General features: G+C 36.8%; 2 protein-coding genes and 1 long non-coding RNA gene across 4 annotated transcripts; 2 read left to right on the top strand and 1 right to left on the bottom strand.

Annotated features, from left to right (window-relative positions):
- On the top strand, positions 6,203–8,105 carry LOC18588128 (protein BIG GRAIN 1-like B). The gene has a single exon (XM_007012327.2). It carries the CDS (start codon positions 6,553–6,555, stop codon positions 7,945–7,947), a length of 1,395 nt encoding a protein of 464 aa, XP_007012389.2. The 5' UTR covers positions 6,203–6,552; the 3' UTR covers positions 7,948–8,105.
- On the bottom strand, positions 11,531–12,675 carry LOC18588129. Its single transcript, XR_001929219.1, has 2 exons — positions 12,261–12,675; positions 11,531–11,908 (listed from the first exon to the last, which is right to left on the bottom strand). It is a non-coding gene; the product is annotated as an uncharacterized LOC18588129 (long non-coding RNA).
- On the top strand, positions 12,692–15,515 carry LOC18588130 (serine/threonine-protein kinase STY46). 2 transcript variants are annotated; one of them, XM_018126739.1, is made up of 5 exons: positions 12,692–12,961; positions 13,713–13,991; positions 14,087–14,597; positions 14,721–14,881; positions 15,130–15,515. In XM_018126739.1, exons 1-5 carry the CDS (start codon positions 12,707–12,709, stop codon positions 15,310–15,312), a joined length of 1,389 nt encoding a protein of 462 aa, XP_017982228.1. In that variant the 5' UTR covers positions 12,692–12,706; the 3' UTR covers positions 15,313–15,515. The 2 variants fall into 2 exon arrangements, with proteins under 2 accessions (XP_017982228.1, XP_007012391.2); XM_007012329.2 differs by having other exon boundaries at positions 14,739–14,881.

Raw genomic sequence — 16,868 nt, forward strand, 5'->3', positions numbered from 1 at the left:
TCTAAAACAATAAACCAAAGAAGACAATAATTTAATCATTTGCCTATGGTTTTTCAAGACATAATGGTTTCTGTGTATCTTTGTCTTTTTTGCATTCTTCGTTTGAGCCAAAAGGTCCAGAAAATTCAATCAAATTATGTGTTGAATTGCCGACTTTAACTCTAATATGAACCTTAAGTTTAACAATGGAAATTTTTATTGATAAATTTGGTAGTAAAGCAAACATCACCTAAGCTATATTTGTCCCCTAAAATGTGTACAAATTAGTCACGAGTCATGAAAAATTTATCAATTAAATGACCCACTCCGGATGATCATCCTCCTTTCTCCTACTTACAAAGAGAAGAAAGGGGAGTGACACAGGCATGCATGCGGCGCACATGACGACTGAGACTCCGAAGAACGAAAGCAGCCAAGTCATGCACCGCCAGCGCACGTGGACGCCCCATGCTCCGTACCAGGGCTGCCTTCGTCACATCCCCAACTCGAGCAAAACCAACTCAATCGCTGATTTGCCTTTGTTCCTTTCTTCATTTAAAAAAGAACCGAAAAACTCTGTAAAAAGCTCTCCCCTTCGAAATCCCCACACACCACATTTTCCTACCTTCCAATCTCCACCGCCTGATCTTTCCCCTGATTGATCACCATAATGTGGGAGATTCATGATGGACCACAGCAAGGGGTCGTGAGATCTTGTCCACGTGAAAAAATCTTCGTGAGGGAGGGGCCAGGGTGTATTGTGCAGTGTTTCTTGTAGGCTTGCAAAGTGATGAGGTGAAATCAGGTGTGGCCAATGCCATGTCACGTGGTACTCAGCTGAGGAGGCAAGCTTTCAGGTCCTACAAAGCCTATGTCCCCTTGTGATTAGATGGCGCATACATCGCTTGGGGCACACATTTTCATCTGCTGCCGCCCGATGACGGAAACTTATTGAATTTCCTTGTCCCAGTCAAAATCATATTTTCTTTTCTTATGCTCTATGTCTATCTCCTATTACCTTAAAAAATAATAATATATGAAAAAAAATTAAAAATGTTTCAAATAGTTCCAACATGAGAGTAATTTATTATTTAAATTCTGTATCATTTAATGGCAATATCAGTATTTTCATTTCATCAATTTCGAACCCAAATCAATTATTTTATCATTACGTGTGCTTGTGTGTATATACATAAATTTATGCATGATTGTTAATGTACCATAATTTTTGTTCTCTTCTTTACACAATAGTTGTTTTAATAAGATTAAGAAAATGTTTAACAAATTTTATATTTATAAGAAATTGGAAATCAATGTCTCATAGCTACATATGCTTTTAATAATTCCGCTAGATAGATACTATAAGGCTTTAGAATAAAAAAAATGTGTACTATTTATTTATTTATTTTAAGAATAATGATATTTTCACTTCAAACCTTCGGTCATTCTCCCTCGTTGCTCTAGCAAATTGTGCTTATTATCCAACTAGTTTGACAATAATAAGAAACAATTCAAAAGTGAGAAATGAAATGAAATCATATAACTAATAAATATTAGTAATATTTTTTTGTTTAAATTATAAAGGCATAGTACTTTAAAAAGTTTATAAATTATTTTTAAAATTTTAAATAAGTCTTTTATTATATTTAATTAAATTATTATATTTTTATTTTATATTAAATAAAATTTTTAAATTAATTATTATTAATAAAAATATTATTTTTTATTTTTTATAATACATGAAATTAACATAAAAAATAAAAATATTACGTGATCATATAATTATATCACATTAAATATGACATATCATATAATATATCAACATATGATATTAATATAACGTAATATAAAAATAAATAATATTTTAATTAATTATTTAATTAAAAATAAAAATATAAAAAATTAATTAAATATAATAAAAAATAAAAATTATTTAAAAATTTGTTTTTAATGTAAAAAAAATTTAAATATTAAGTATAATTATTGTAAATTCGAAAGAAATAAAAAAAGTTTAGTAAACCTCCTATGAGCCTCGTTGAAATGACTGTGGACAATGTTGACAGAGACTTCTTAGACACGTGGCATCAGACAATTGGTGGAAAGTCTACCACATGAGGAAACTAACCTTTCAGAATTGACGCAGGGGTCCGGAGAGAGAAGCCCGGAGGGCGGAGAGAGACAGAGAGAGAGAGCAGTATCCTTAAAGCTCACGTGACAGAGGCAGGCAGGTGTCACTGGAGAGACGCAGGAGGATGGTTCACGTGCCCTGGGAGTGGGCCCTACATTACCCCTAAATGGCGAAGTTCTAGGGCCCCACGAGAACAGCGCGTGAAGCCATATCAGCCGTTGATTAGTGGCGCCCGTGCAAAGATCATGGCGTTAGCTGTTTCTGCTCAGGTTAGACCCCACCTTTAAAGGTAGAAAAAATCAGTCGACAGTCCGTACTTTACTGTTTGCTCTTACTCCCCTGAACTATATTTAGCAACCCAATTACTGACCTCTTAACTATATTCAGTAAGCAAAGCTTCTCCCTTTATTTTGCCTCTTTATTAAATTATTTCCTTCGTAAACAGCTTAGTTTGTGAATAAGATTATTGAAATGAAAGCAAACGCGAGTAGTTATAACAGTAGTAATTAATTTTCAAGTGATCATTTAAAAAAAATTACACGATAATTGATTGATTTGTTCTATTGTTACAAATTCGATTATTAAGAATGTTTGAATTTAAAAAAATAATTTTGATTCCAAATGTTAATGACAATTTTTCTTTATAATGGTAAAGTTTTAAGATGGGTTAAGACCTTTTGTTACTTTAAAGTGTACATAGATATAAATGGATTTATAATTATGATGGCTATAGATAGTAGGGAGGTTGGTTGAGGAGGGGGATGGGACCAACGTTCTAAAAGCCTGGGTCTCTCATCAGGAAATTAAAGGCACGATGGGGTTGTCCAAGGTGCCATTCAAAGACAAATAATTACGTGCATATCAAATTCAAAGGAAATTGCCCTGGGAATGGGATAGCATCTCTTGGTGAGCAATGCCGCACGGGGCATCATGCATATGGGAAATGCAAAGATTTATTACTACCAGGCCCTACAGTAGTAATATTTAATCTCTCAACCAGATCTATTAGTATCAGATGTTGAAAGTACATACCCATCATTGTCTAATTGCTGGTGGAAGCCACCCTTGCAAATGTACCTTATTTAACTCTAATTCATAGTGACTGAGATACTGCCGAAACCAATTCAAGAGACCAGGTCACTGACCTTTCTGCATCACCCCCCTTTTTTCCTACCCCAAAGGGCACAGAAAGGGCTGAGGATGTTGCGTCCATGATAGCCTGTGTCCTGGAAATGGATGTACATGATCAAACCAGAAACAGGGAAACAAGTGATCTTGACAGGGATTACCGAGGCAGATCCTTGTTGACCCGACCCTGTTATCTCAAAGGCATCCTTTTCAGCACCCTTAATGATGTTGCTGCTTAATATTAATGCTTTCTCAAGGTTTTGGAGATGTGTCTAGATCGCGTTTGCAAACTAGGTTAACTGCACTTTGCATGGCCTTGCATGTGGTGTAAAGCGGCCTTGCACCAGCTCTCCTTCAAATTCCGTCCACATAGTTCATCCTTGTTAGGTTGATGGGTTCAATTGATGCCATCTGATCATTCATGTAGAGTCACTTTCATTAATTATGTTGGATAGAGATAAAGACTGGGGGTGTTGTTTTTTTCTCTGTGATCTCACCTTGAACTACAGTTAGCTATCTACTAATTTTCTAAATGCCATACCAAATATTTCATGAATTCTTTCGGAGACCCGAACTTCATATAAACACATCTGCACACATGAAGTATTGAAGTCCTATTAATTATTTTACACACACACACAATTTTAACTTGGATTGGGCTATCAGCCATCATCAGGTTAACATAAACATCATTAATTTAATCTGGTCTAACAGTTCAAACAGTAGATTTCTGTCTACCAATATGGTTTTTAGCTTACCAAAAACTTACAATTAATTTGAACAGACATACATCAACGTGATGGAAAAGAGGTTTAGCTTTGGATTAAACCAAACATGTGGCCCAACAAGAACAGAGGAAAAAAACACAATTTTGTCTTTAATGAAAATAATGGGGCTTACCACTGAAATGGCTTAAATCATCAAATCATGTCAAAAAAATAATGCAATTGCTTTTTGAGAAGTCGGGGCACTTTCGGAGATGATTCCTGCATATTTCAAGAACTCGTTCATGCCATGTGGCAGAATCTCTTTTTGGACCGTATATTGACTGCACCCTTTTTGAGCACAGGAAAGCAGCCAGCCCAGGGAGGATAAGCGGGTGGTGGAAAAAACAATTGAAAAAGAAAGAATTAAGAAGAAGAAGAAGGAGAAGAAGAAGAACGACCACCAAAAGAGAAAAGGAAACCATTTCTCCTTCTTCTCTCTTTCAATTTTCAAAACTTCATCAGGGTTTTAGGACCGTTATTAATTTCAGAGCTCGAGATGAACAAATGAAGAAGAGACAAGAGAGCATAACAAGGCTCCCCTCGTTGAAAATTGCATGATTAAAGGGCCAAGATTACAGGCTCCCCCCCTTATTAATTACCCATGGTTAAAACATAAAAGCTAATGTTTTTTTTTTTTAAAAAAAAATTTATCTTCATGATTAAAGGTGATCTTTCATCCACTAGTTTTACTACCTTTTTTAACTGTCAGTTCTAATTTTTGGGTAACGGAGCTCGTATCACTTTGAAATTTCAAAAGATTCACACCGAAGCCAATTGGGGTCCATTCACTACAAGTACATATTGCAAAGATATTTGTCTGTTGCATAGTAAAGCAGGATTCTGTAACATAAAGTTTAATCCCCCATTCGCTAATTAAACATTAATCACAATTTCATAAAATGTAATTGTTATAAGGAAACAAAAATGGATTAAGAGATACCAAATTTTACAATTTATTTCGGGTTCAGACTTGAATAATTTAACTCATCTATATGAATGTAAGCTTTCGTAATAAGTGAGGTTTGGATTACGTCATTTATAATACCATATATATATATAGATATATATGATCCTTATTTTCTGAAATGTGAAAAATATTGCACCAATAAGAGTTTTTTGAGGGTACATTTATTGTACCAATCAGATTGGTTGTCTCAAAATTGTAGTAATTTTCCTGCAGAATAATCAGGATAATTCCACAGTGAGTGATTTGCCATCACTTCCAAGCTATGTCCTCTCTCTTTAAAACGATAGACATAAGGTTGTCAACAAAACACATGTGATTTGTTCTCTAATTACATTTGTATTCCGGCAATAATCCATGTAGATTGTCACCTTATTATCCTACTTGTTACTGACTTTTTAAGTTTGGAAAGTTGATATTTTTTACGTGCCTAACCACTAGGACTAGGTAGGCTAAATAATGCATTTTTAGCAGTATTATGTGGGAATAAAAATTATTCAATGACAACAAATTATAGAAGGAAACAAAAATCCCAAATCAAAACAAAATGGGAAAAAAAAAATTAGATTGCATGGATGTTTCTTTTTCTTTTTTAATTTCAACAATTTGTTTAATGACTATGCCAACTCAATGGAATTTTAAAACCTTAGCAACATTGAACCTTCCTTCCTTCTTTCATTATTTATTAATGCTTTGGGGGAATTATTTCATGCATTTATAATTTAAAATCTACAAAAATAATTGCAAAATGACTATGGGATAAAATGAATCAAATACTTGTATCCGACCATACACTTGGGAATTAAATAATTCAACTAAATTCAGTTCATCTGTTCACATCCAAAATTTATCCCACCTTCAAAGTCTCCAGCTTTTGTTTCCAAAAGAATGTTTAGATGGCATTATTTTATTTTAGGTAAATAATCCAATGGATCCCAGACCAGCATTACCATGTCTATGCAAAGCAGGAAGATTTCCCATCTTAAACCAACATCTGGACCCACAAAGACTGACACCCCTTCTCCTCCTACATGATCGAGCGGCCCTAAATTGAATTGTGAAAGTAGAAATTCAAAGGGTTGGAATGGAATTGGAAGGTTAATGAGAAAAAAAGGAAGGGTTAATCTGGGGATTGGGAAAGAGCCAGAAGGGTGCCACGTAGACAGATTGACAATCTGGCAATGGCTCCAGACTAAGATGGAAACACCTTTATATAGTGCTAAGCTTCTGTTCCCTTCTCTTCATCTTCAAGGCGTGCAAATTGGCTTTCATTACTCTCTTCCTCCCTTTCGCTATATTTCTCTCTCTTTCTCTTCAGACAAAGCACCAGTTACCCTGTTCATGTTTCTTTTCTTTCATTTCCAATACGAAAGAAAATTTAGACAGAGAAAAGGGAAAGAGATCTTTGTTTAGAAACAGTGACTCGTTGCTTGTAGCAAAAACCTTCTCTTTCTTCTCTCTATTTTTGCAGCTTTTGAGCCCTTGTTCACAGACAAAAAAAAACTTCTCGTTTGGTAGTCTCTTTGCTTATCGTTTTGTTTGCCCATTATATCTTTTGCTAGACACATTTTCCAAAACAAGTAGCCATGTACAGATTGGAGAAAACACTGAGAGAAGAAAGATACAGGCACGAGAGAGATAACCCATCTTTCTCTTCTACCCTACTTGACAAAATCTACCGGTCCATCGACGACGGTGAAGCGAATCATGAAGACCTGAAATTCTACAGGGAAACAATGCAAAAGAAACAAAGCAAAGGGAACATGAAAAGCAGCAGAAGTAGAGGAGGAGGAGGAGGAGGAGGAGGAGAAGAGATGTCGAGTTTCCAACGAGCTTGTCTGATCGAGAAATGGATGGAAAAGAAGGTTAGTGAAAAGGCAAATGCAGAAAGGAAACAGGTTTTCTCTGAGTTTGAAAGAAAATCACATCATGAACATGATCATGATCATGATGTTCTCTTCTTTAGCTCCACTTCAAGCTCATCTGATTCCAGTTCTGGTGGTTTCTCATCATCTGATACTGAATCTATGTATGGTACAAGGACGATAGCTTCATGTTTTGTGCCACCAAGGCCTAAACCTGTTAGGACCAGCGTGTCGGCTAGGTCGGACAAACCGCTGAAAGCAGAGAAAACAGGAAGATCAGAGAGGGCTCTGTTTTATGAACAGAGGGAGTTGCATATGTTTGATGATTATCATTACAACTCTGCCTCTGACCACACACCAAAGCTTGATGAAAGTCTTTTCAAGTCAAAATCAAGAGCCATGAAAATTTATGGCAATTTAAAGAAGGTGAAACAACCCATTTCACCTGGTGGCCGTCTCGCGAGTTTCATCAATTCTCTGTTCACAACAGGTAATACAAAGAAAACCAAGAGTTCATCTTCAATTGTAAGCTGTGATGATGAAAGAAAATTGAAGTCAGGGCAGGTCTCAACGTGTTCTTCAGCTTCCTCATTTTCAAGGTCATGTCTAAGCAAAAACTCGCCTTCTACGCGAGAAAGGTTGCGTAATGGAGTTAAGAGAACAGTTAGATTCTGCCCGGTGAGTGTAATTGTTGATGAAGACTGTCGACCATGTGGGCAAAAATGCTTATATGAAGAAGAAGACTCGAGTTTACTGTCGGTTTCAGTTCCAACTGCATGGAAAATCGGGAAAACGTCATCAAGAAAGTGCGAAGAAGAGCTAAAGTTGCAAATAATGGAGAAGACAAGGCGAGTGGAAGAAATGGCTAGAGAGTTTTTGAAGGAATATCATCTAAATCAGAAGAAGAATGATTATATTCCAAGGGACAGTCGTAGTAATTATGTGGACGAGATGGATGAAGACGAAGACGATGCAGCTAGCTATTCAAGTTCGGATTTGTTTGAGCTGGATCACCTTGTTCTCATTGGCAATGATAGGTACCGAGAAGAGCTTCCAGTGTATGAAACTACTCATGTTGAAACAAATCGAGCCATTGCTAATGGCTTGATAGTGTAGTTAATTTTCACAAGATATACAGAACCAAAATTTTCAGCTTAAGTTTTTCTCTTTTGGGTTATTTTCATTCTAGTTTTTTTCGTTTATTCTAGTTTTGACAAGGTTTATGCATTCTTTATGGCCAATTTGGTGTAAATATCAAAGGGACTTTGCCTCCATTTTTGCCTTACTACTATTCGTTGTGTTAGCTAGCTAGCATGTAAAATGGAGAACAAAGGGTAAAAAAAAAAAGGGTAACCTTGGAATTTTAATTTTCTGAAAAGTAAGAGTTGGGGATGCGTTAATTCTTTGATCATGATCTGAACTGGAGAGATACTGACAGTGCCATTTGATTGAACAAGGAAAAAGAAAGAAAGAAAGAAAGAGAGAAAGAGAGAAAGAAAAAGAAAGAGAGGGGGAAAACGAAAGATTCGAGATCGTAATCACAAGCAAAATGAGAGGGGTTGTGATGGTAAAGGCAAAGGCAGATCTTCGCCCATGGGAATAGAGAAAGTTGAGAGGGAGCTTTTGCTTTCTTTTCTTTCTCTGGAATTGGATTTGTATTGGATGGGTATCCTCTTACTTGAACATTGCGTTAGCATCACCATCCCCCCCACCCCTTCCCTACTACCAAGGCAAAAGGGTACTCTTTTGGCTTACCTATCCCCTCCCCTTCAAGCCTCCTCCTCCTCTTATTTGTGGATCAAGTAACACCAAAGACAACCCATTGTCACACCTCATAAATCCTTCAAAACCCTACATTTCTTCAATAAACCTTTTGCATTACAACTCTTCCGTGATATTCTAACAACTAAAAATACAATACTTACTTACTATGAACATGAAAAGAGTACATGTCCCACTGAAGTTTACGACATTTATAAGTTGCAGGTAAAATGTAAAACATGTCAGGATCAGGGGCAAGCATTTACCAGTGTTTTTTTGTTTTTTTTTTCTCTGTTTCTCCTTTTCCTAAGCAAGCAAGAGCCCAGAAGATGGTCCATAGAATTTAATGGAATAGAGCTATTTCAACAAGAAACAGAATTATACTCTTTCTCCAGTACCATTTACTCTCAGGATTCCTTTACCATTGGTAAAAGGACCTACACTCTTGAACCTGCACATGAATTTTTACCTCAACTTTCTACAAACGGGTCTTGTCTAAAAGATTGAAGAAGGCGGTAAGCCGAGGAACACTATAAAAAGATGCCAATTATTATGGTAGACCGGTTCCTCTCTGATCATAATTGGACCGAACTAGTTGCAGAGACAACAATAAATTTGAGCACTGCACCCTAAACAATAAAGACAAACTATAACAAAATGGGAAACCTCCAAATAATCATTTTCTTCCTACATTTTCCTGACTATCTTTAATCGGCAAGTTGCATTTTGAGGGACTCTTTATTACGTATCTTATAATTTATCTTTGAATGCAATTGAATTGGTTGCTCCATTGTATTGAGATTCATACATTTTTCTTTCTTCTTCATCCAAAGATATATAATCAATAAGATACATGACGTTAATTTTTTAAATTATATTTTATTATTGAATCAAATATTCAAAGTGATGTATAAAAACTCAACATATATACTTTCTTTTATTCCGTTATTCTTTATTGGGGATCGAGGGGGGGTTGTTACATGCAAATTTAAAGATTGAAGCATCAGCATAATGGGTCCCAAACAAGGATGATGGAAGGGAATCTTACGAATTTAGTTATGAACATGATTGAATATGACAACCAACAAAAATTTGTTATATTATTGTGGTAATACCTTTTAATTGTTACGAGGGAACACAACCTTCCTTAGAGATAACACCATGGAGAAAGGAAAGAAGTAAACAATATACACTTTGGAAATGTATCAATGTATTATCTTTTCCCCAGGTTTAAAGACAAAGTATATATCAATAATCATGTTTGACAATAACGATGCACGTTCATTTCTTATAAGATAAATTTGAATAAAGCAAAAAAGGAAGGACAATTGTATTTAAAGAGATGCCCGAACAGTTACACCCCTTCCCCCTTACCCACCCGTATTAATTAAATAAAGAAAAAACACGATTCCTCCTTTTCTTTTTTGCTCTCTGCGGTTGCGTATGAACACCATGGTTTGTACCCTAAATAAATAACTAAGGGCTAACACAAAAGTTATATATATATATTCATATAGCTATTCAAGCCTCTTATTTATTTATTTATATTTATATATATATATATTATTATCAATTTGTCGTTGGCAAGCTCCAAAAACTTAGCAATGAAAGGAGGAAACAAGAAAGGGAATATTTGAGATAAGGATTCTTTAACCAACTTAAACCAAGATTTCATGTTAAAACATAACCATGCTCAAGCACAAAACCATAAAAAAACACGAGAGGGGTTTGAGGTACATTGACAGTAGACCTAGCTAATAATTGCCTACGAACACACTATTAGTACTACGTGACAAGCATGCAAAGAGTTTGTGATGTTAAAAAATGGGCATGACCCTCCCCACTCAGGTGTAGAAGAATATCGCTAGTCAAAAATCTAACATGATCATATGATTAGAAACTAATAAACAAGCTTAAACTACATTTGTTTAAGGCGGCAGTGGATTTGTAACTTATTCTAGAAATGTAGGCGGAGGAATTGTTTACTAGTTTTTTCATGGTTCACTTTATAGTTTTGAAAGTATTGAAAGTAGTTACAACAAAAGCTTTATTGATCAATTAATATAATAAGTTCGAAATTAAATTTATCAATTAACAATCTAGCTATCAGTTGGGATCATCTCTCTCTCTCGCTCCCCTTCATTTGTTAGAGATTCCGGACAGTAGGTGAAGTGGGGAAGAAGTTGCCAGCAATGATGACAAGAATAATGGTTGTGGAGGAGGAAGAGAGAGTTCAAAAGATTATGAGCTAAACCTAGCTAGCTTAGGTACATTTTTGGTACATAACCTTAGCCCAGCTTTGGTTCTTTTCAGTTTTCAAATTCCCTCACGGGGGGCGTCCCAGTTTTTATAAAGGATTCCTTAGGCCATAATCATCATGTTCTTCCCGTCACAGCTATCTTGAATTGTTTAGACCATGTGTGATAAATGCAGAATTAGCTTGGGTTTTGGGAAGCTGACCCTACTAATTAATTGGATAAGCTCAATTGTGAACAGGGAGTAGACAAAATGGTCAGGCCCCATTATCTCCTTAAGGCTTAAACTACCCTGATCAACCAGCAATATTTGACCATTTTGCATTTCGGACTTAAAAAAATATCTTTCTTGAAAGAATAATTTATGTCAGTTAAGTCTCTTCCAAAGGTCGGCAGAGTTCTGCAGAGGGTTTTGGGCCCAAGGTGCGGTAATAAATTGCTAATTGATAGAATCGAGTTATGGAGTTTGGAGCATGTTAGCTTCAAGTTTCAAGCTCTTCTGTCGTATAAGGCAGGACAAAGACAAAACAACCAACTAACGAGCTTAAGACGGTGGGGGGGTTGGGTTTCCTTCCGGGGTGTAATTCCATCTGGTAAAGCTCTTTGGAATCCGAGAGACGCACTTGGGCTTTCTATAGTTAACTTGCTTAAGATCAAGGAAATTTCTTGTCTCTCCCAACAAAGAAAACAAGATATCGCCATTGTTTTTATCTTCAAAAGGCTCAGACAATGCTGCTGCAATAAGCGACAGCAGCTTTCAGGAGAGAAATTGACAATTCTTTGGGAGGCTTGCTAACAAATGAGAAGGCAGCAAGTGTGTCATCCATTAATTCATCCACCATTCTTAAACTAAGTCGAACTAACCCCCTTTGAACAATTTTCAAATTTTAGCAAAACCGCGTAAAAGTTGTCAATGGAATCAGCCTGCCCTCCCTGCAACTTGGCGTGGTCCACTTTGTTTTTGGCTACTTTTGCTTTGGTAGTAAATGACAAAAGATCTATGATTGGCGATCCCAAGATGAGTTTCCATGAGATCCCTAGCAGCTTTTTCTTTTTCTCTCCTACAAAGTAATAGAAGTGAAGATGCGTCAGTACGTTTCACGTTTGATCCACAAAAGATTCAATCTTACCAAGAAAGGAGAAATTGAAAAGAGAAACAACCATATTGCTAGCTTCCTTTTCATTTCCTCGAGACTACAAAAATTTGGTGAATGTAATATTCATCAGCAACTCCATGTTTGAAACCATTCAATTCCAGTACTTAAATGCTTGATCAAAATTTTTTCCAAATTTCAAGTTACTCCAGAGCTAATGAGAAAGCCTGGTTAGGTTGGTGTTGGTTAACTTGTTAAAGCATTGATTTGAATAAGGTAGGGGAAAAGAATGGATCTCATAACATTAACTTTCACTAACCATGCACGCTTCAAATTTGCAGTGTGGACCATGTAGAGTTGTGGTCCAAGTTTGTGTCCATGCTCGCCATGAGTCCTTTAGGTGACCCCGCCTCCCGACATCAACTTCATTTACCTATTCTTTGGCATTGGCATAGACGTCGAAGACTCTCGCCTAGGCAGTACCACCCCCTTACCCATCACCCGTCACTTACAATATTCATAGAAAAACGAACTCTCTCTCTCTCTTTAACATTTTAATTCATTGAAAAGGATGTGACCAAAATTTTTCATAAGAAAATCCGTCCAAACTGTCGGTTAATTAGCAGAACACAACAAGAACCTAACCACTTTATAATCACCATTAACTTTGCTCGTGTGTTCCCTCCCTCTGCTTCGCAGTAATTAGTTATTAAACCATAAATTAAGCAGCTGAAAAGAAAAAAGAAAAAGCATTAAAAACATAGCATGAACTCGGCAGGCACCCCAGAGCAGAAGAAGGCTACCTTATCTTATTATCATCAGGCGCTGGTAACGAGTTCCCAGGTAAAAGAAGAAAAGTCTTCGACTGCTACGCCGTCGTCTAGGCAATTTTGTTGTAGATTTACTGATTGGTTCCGTATGGGGTCCGTTGTGTCTACGAACCCACAGCAGCAGCGGCAGCAACAACAACAAGGAAAGCAGCAGCGTTTGGAGCGGCCAACCTCCAAATTAGAGGAGCAGGTAGCTAAATTTTGGACCACAATTATTTGTTAGGTGAATATGTTATAGTAATCTTCATCCGTCAAAGGCATGTATTATTTTTAGGACCAGTTTTAGAAAATTTTTGGCCCCTATTGTCATTTGACCTTAATTAATTTTGGTCACCTAAAACAAGAAAATGATATTGATGTTTTCCTTTTTTTTTAATTTTAAATGAAAAACCATTTTCATCATGCCAAAATGATTACTCCTTCAAAAGGCCAAAGAAGAAATGTTTATGTTTGTGAATGATTAGTTCTTCGATTTTAACCCTTGTTTTTATCTTAATCATTGTAAATAGACCTCTAAAAAAAATGTTGAAGTTTTTATTTTTTGCTTTTAAACTTTTAATTTTTATAGCATATTTTTGGATGTAGAAGCCCAAAGTTTTCAGGTCGGCCATCGCTATCATCGAAGTGGACTGAGCTCGTTTAGTATATACTACACTATACATGGCCGAATCTGAACATGTGGTCCATTGACCCTTTAAGGGGCAAAATTTCTTTACTCTTCTCCAGTCTGGCAAACACTGTTTTTAATTCATCATTAAAACTATAAACAGATCAGTAGTTGGTGTAGATTGTCTTGAATGTTAATTTCAAGCAAGCTCGACCTCTTAGTATATAAATAGCTAGTGGGCCATAAAAGACCAGGAAAACAATGGGCCTTCAAACTTGGGTCAGAGGTTTCTGATAATATTGAAGATTATGTGTATTTTGGTCTTTGGTTGAAGGTGACAGACCTTGAAAAGGAAGTCGAGAAACAGAAAGAAATGCATGCCATGTACAAAAGGAGAATGGAGAGCACACAAGACTATTTAAGGTACTGTCTTCAAGTAGCTCAAGAGAATGGGTTCTTGGACCTTATAGTTAACAACAAATATCCTATTTCCCCCAATGTTATCAATGGCAATGTCAGTCCTCGGGTGCCTGCCTTTGTCTCTCTGCAATCTGATCTAGCCATACTCATCAACCAAGCCAAGATGGATGGATGGTACATTGACCCAGTGGAGGTAATAGTGTCTCTTCACTCTTTCATTTCTTATAGCAATAGAACATGACTATGCAGCCATAAGTTCACTGATCTTAAAATAATTAATTGAAGCAGATTAAATTGCAAGAAATTATAGGCCAAGGAAGCACTGCAAACATTTACAGAGGAATTTGGAGAGGCCTTGATGTTGCGGTGAAGTGTATACACCCCGATTTCTTCCACAAAAATGAGAATGGTGTTACATTTTTTGCTCAAGAAGTTGAAACTTTAGCTAGGCAGCGCCACCGCTTTATACTCCAGCTTATGGGTGCATGCCTCGACCCGCCTACACATGGGTGGGTGTTGACGGAGTTCTTGAGCATGACATTGAAGGATTGGCTACATGGGCCTGGAAACAGGCGAAGAGAGAGGGTGAAGCCAATTCCTCCACTTCAAGAGAGATTGACTATAGCACTGGAGATTGCACAAGCAATGCAACATCTCCATGAGCAAAAACCGAGAGTCATTCATCGTGATTTGAAGCCTAGCAACATTTTCCTGGACGATGCCAAGCATGTCAGAGTGGCAGATTTCGGTCATGCTCGGTTTTTATCTGAGGAAGAGATGGCACTTACTGGCGAAACAGGCAAGGATATGTTTTCCCTTTCTTAATTTGCCTGCTCATTTTCCCCGTTGAGTGACGGATTAAGCCATTCCAAGCTCCAAGCAATTAACCTGGTTAAGACATACCGTTAATAGTGACTTGCAACTTTTCTTGTCCTGTCAGGAACTTACGTTTACATGGCACCAGAGGTTATCAGGTGCGAGCCTTACAATGAAAAGTGCGATGTGTACAGTTTTGGAATCATTCTCAATGAACTCATCACCGGCAATCATCCATATGTTGAGACAGATTATGGACCAGCCAAGGTATTCAACCGGTTCCTCATTCAAATATAAAATTTTCCACGTTAATATGAAAAGCAGCATATTAGACTTTTTTTTTTCCCGTTCAATACGTTTAACCCTCTTTCTTCGACTAAAATCTTCCCACATACGAAATTATATTTGAATTTAAGGACATGGTATTTAAACTTTTGATTAGATTTGAAAATTTGGATAGAAAATCAGATGTTCATGTGACTGACATGCCTACTTATAATCCTGTTGTGGGTTAGATTGCCTTGGAGGTTGGAGAAGGAAAGCTAAGGCCAGCGCTTCCAGAAGACAATGGCAAACTGGGGGAGCTGATAGACCTCATTTGCCTGTCATGGGATGGAGATGCTTCTGTTAGACCAACCTTTGCAAATATCACATCTACTCTACGAGAGATCCAAAATAGAATCAAAGAAACTGTTTAATTTGTGTGTGTGTATATATATATATAATACTCCATATAGGCGTACAGCATCCGATTATATAAGCCAGCCATAGTTTGTTATCAGTAATTTCTATATATACTCGTCAAAGCCGTAGTAAATATATTTGAACATCTTAAATACTAACAATGTTTCCAATTTCCAAGTAACTATTCTCAATGGAGGCTTAATTTGTCTTTGGGATATTTTCTTCCTCGGCATTTAATAAGTGCACATAATTGATTTCGTACAAACTTTGATGGGGGTTCTTCCGAGGAGGAGATATTATGATGGGGGCCGGGCCTGCGTTGGATTTGCAAAACAATGATGTAAAAGCAGGTGCTTCACTTTCTTACATGCTATGAATAAAGATTGAAAATCCCGTGGTGTTTAAGAAAAGATAGAGCAGACCATATCGTACAAACAAATCACTCCTCATTGCCCCTCTCTATCGTAGTACTACTATTTTCCAATTCTTTTAGGTGGCAGGGTGGTGTAGTGGGGGAAAGGATGGTGGCTTTTTGTCCCTCCAGAATGTGCTATATGAGCTAGCTAATGCATTCTGCAAACCCATATTTGTTGGCAAGTGCCGACCGCTGAGTGCCCAACCATGATTGCATGCATCAACTTATACAACTTTTTAGTATTACAAGTTTAATCAAGGCAGGCACTATCCATATTACCTTCAAAATTGGTATAAATACATATACATTGCTCACGGTTTTGGGCTGTTCATATTAAACGAGCTTAAAAACGGACAAAACCCTTCTTTCACGAGTAAAAGTTGACACAGAAAATGTCAATATCGCATGCAGTTGGGTTATTTGGCAGCTGTAAATCTGTTTTGTTTTTATTTCGAAACATAATGGATGGACCTTTCATGGATGTTTTATCAACTTTTGACAGTCAAAAAAGGCGAATTAATGCAAAAAAAAAGGCTCCTGACAAACTCATGATAGAGGACGACCTGTCACAAAGGTCATTTTCGAGCCATGAGATAAGCGTAGCAACGTCATACTTCGATCAACTTGCATGCATTATAAAACCTTGTTCCAGCTCCTATCATTGATATAAAAAGATAAACCCCTCAACACATTGGTTTTTTTCCATATATTTTCCCTGGAAATGACCTAAAGCTGAGCTTTTGCAATCAATGGGAGCACCCCCACTCCTTGCAGAATAGCTAGAAAAAAAAAAAAAGAAGAAGGATTTGCTGGATTATAAAGTTATTTTAATTTCTTCCACAGCCTTTCTTAAAAAAGATTGTGCAGGCCAAAGCAATAAAGATTGATGCAGGCAAAAGTAGTGGAAATTACACTGTGAAGTCACGTCAAATTGCATATTTCAATGCTTGTTGTAGCGTTTTGTGGTTGTCTTTTTGCTGCAACCAATAGTGAATTTGTGACATAAACCAGCCGCCCTGGTCTTTGACGGCTATGACTTTAAAGTTGATAACTTTACAAAAAACAAATAATTAATGACAACACATATAATTGGACTGGTTTCTCTTTCCAAATTCCGTGCTCCACGTTCTTCATTAAAATATGTATATATATATA

Source organism: Theobroma cacao, chromosome 9, assembly GCF_000208745.1.
Source record: "Theobroma cacao cultivar B97-61/B2 chromosome 9, Criollo_cocoa_genome_V2, whole genome shotgun sequence".
Taxonomy (NCBI): domain Eukaryota; kingdom Viridiplantae; phylum Streptophyta; class Magnoliopsida; order Malvales; family Malvaceae; genus Theobroma; species Theobroma cacao.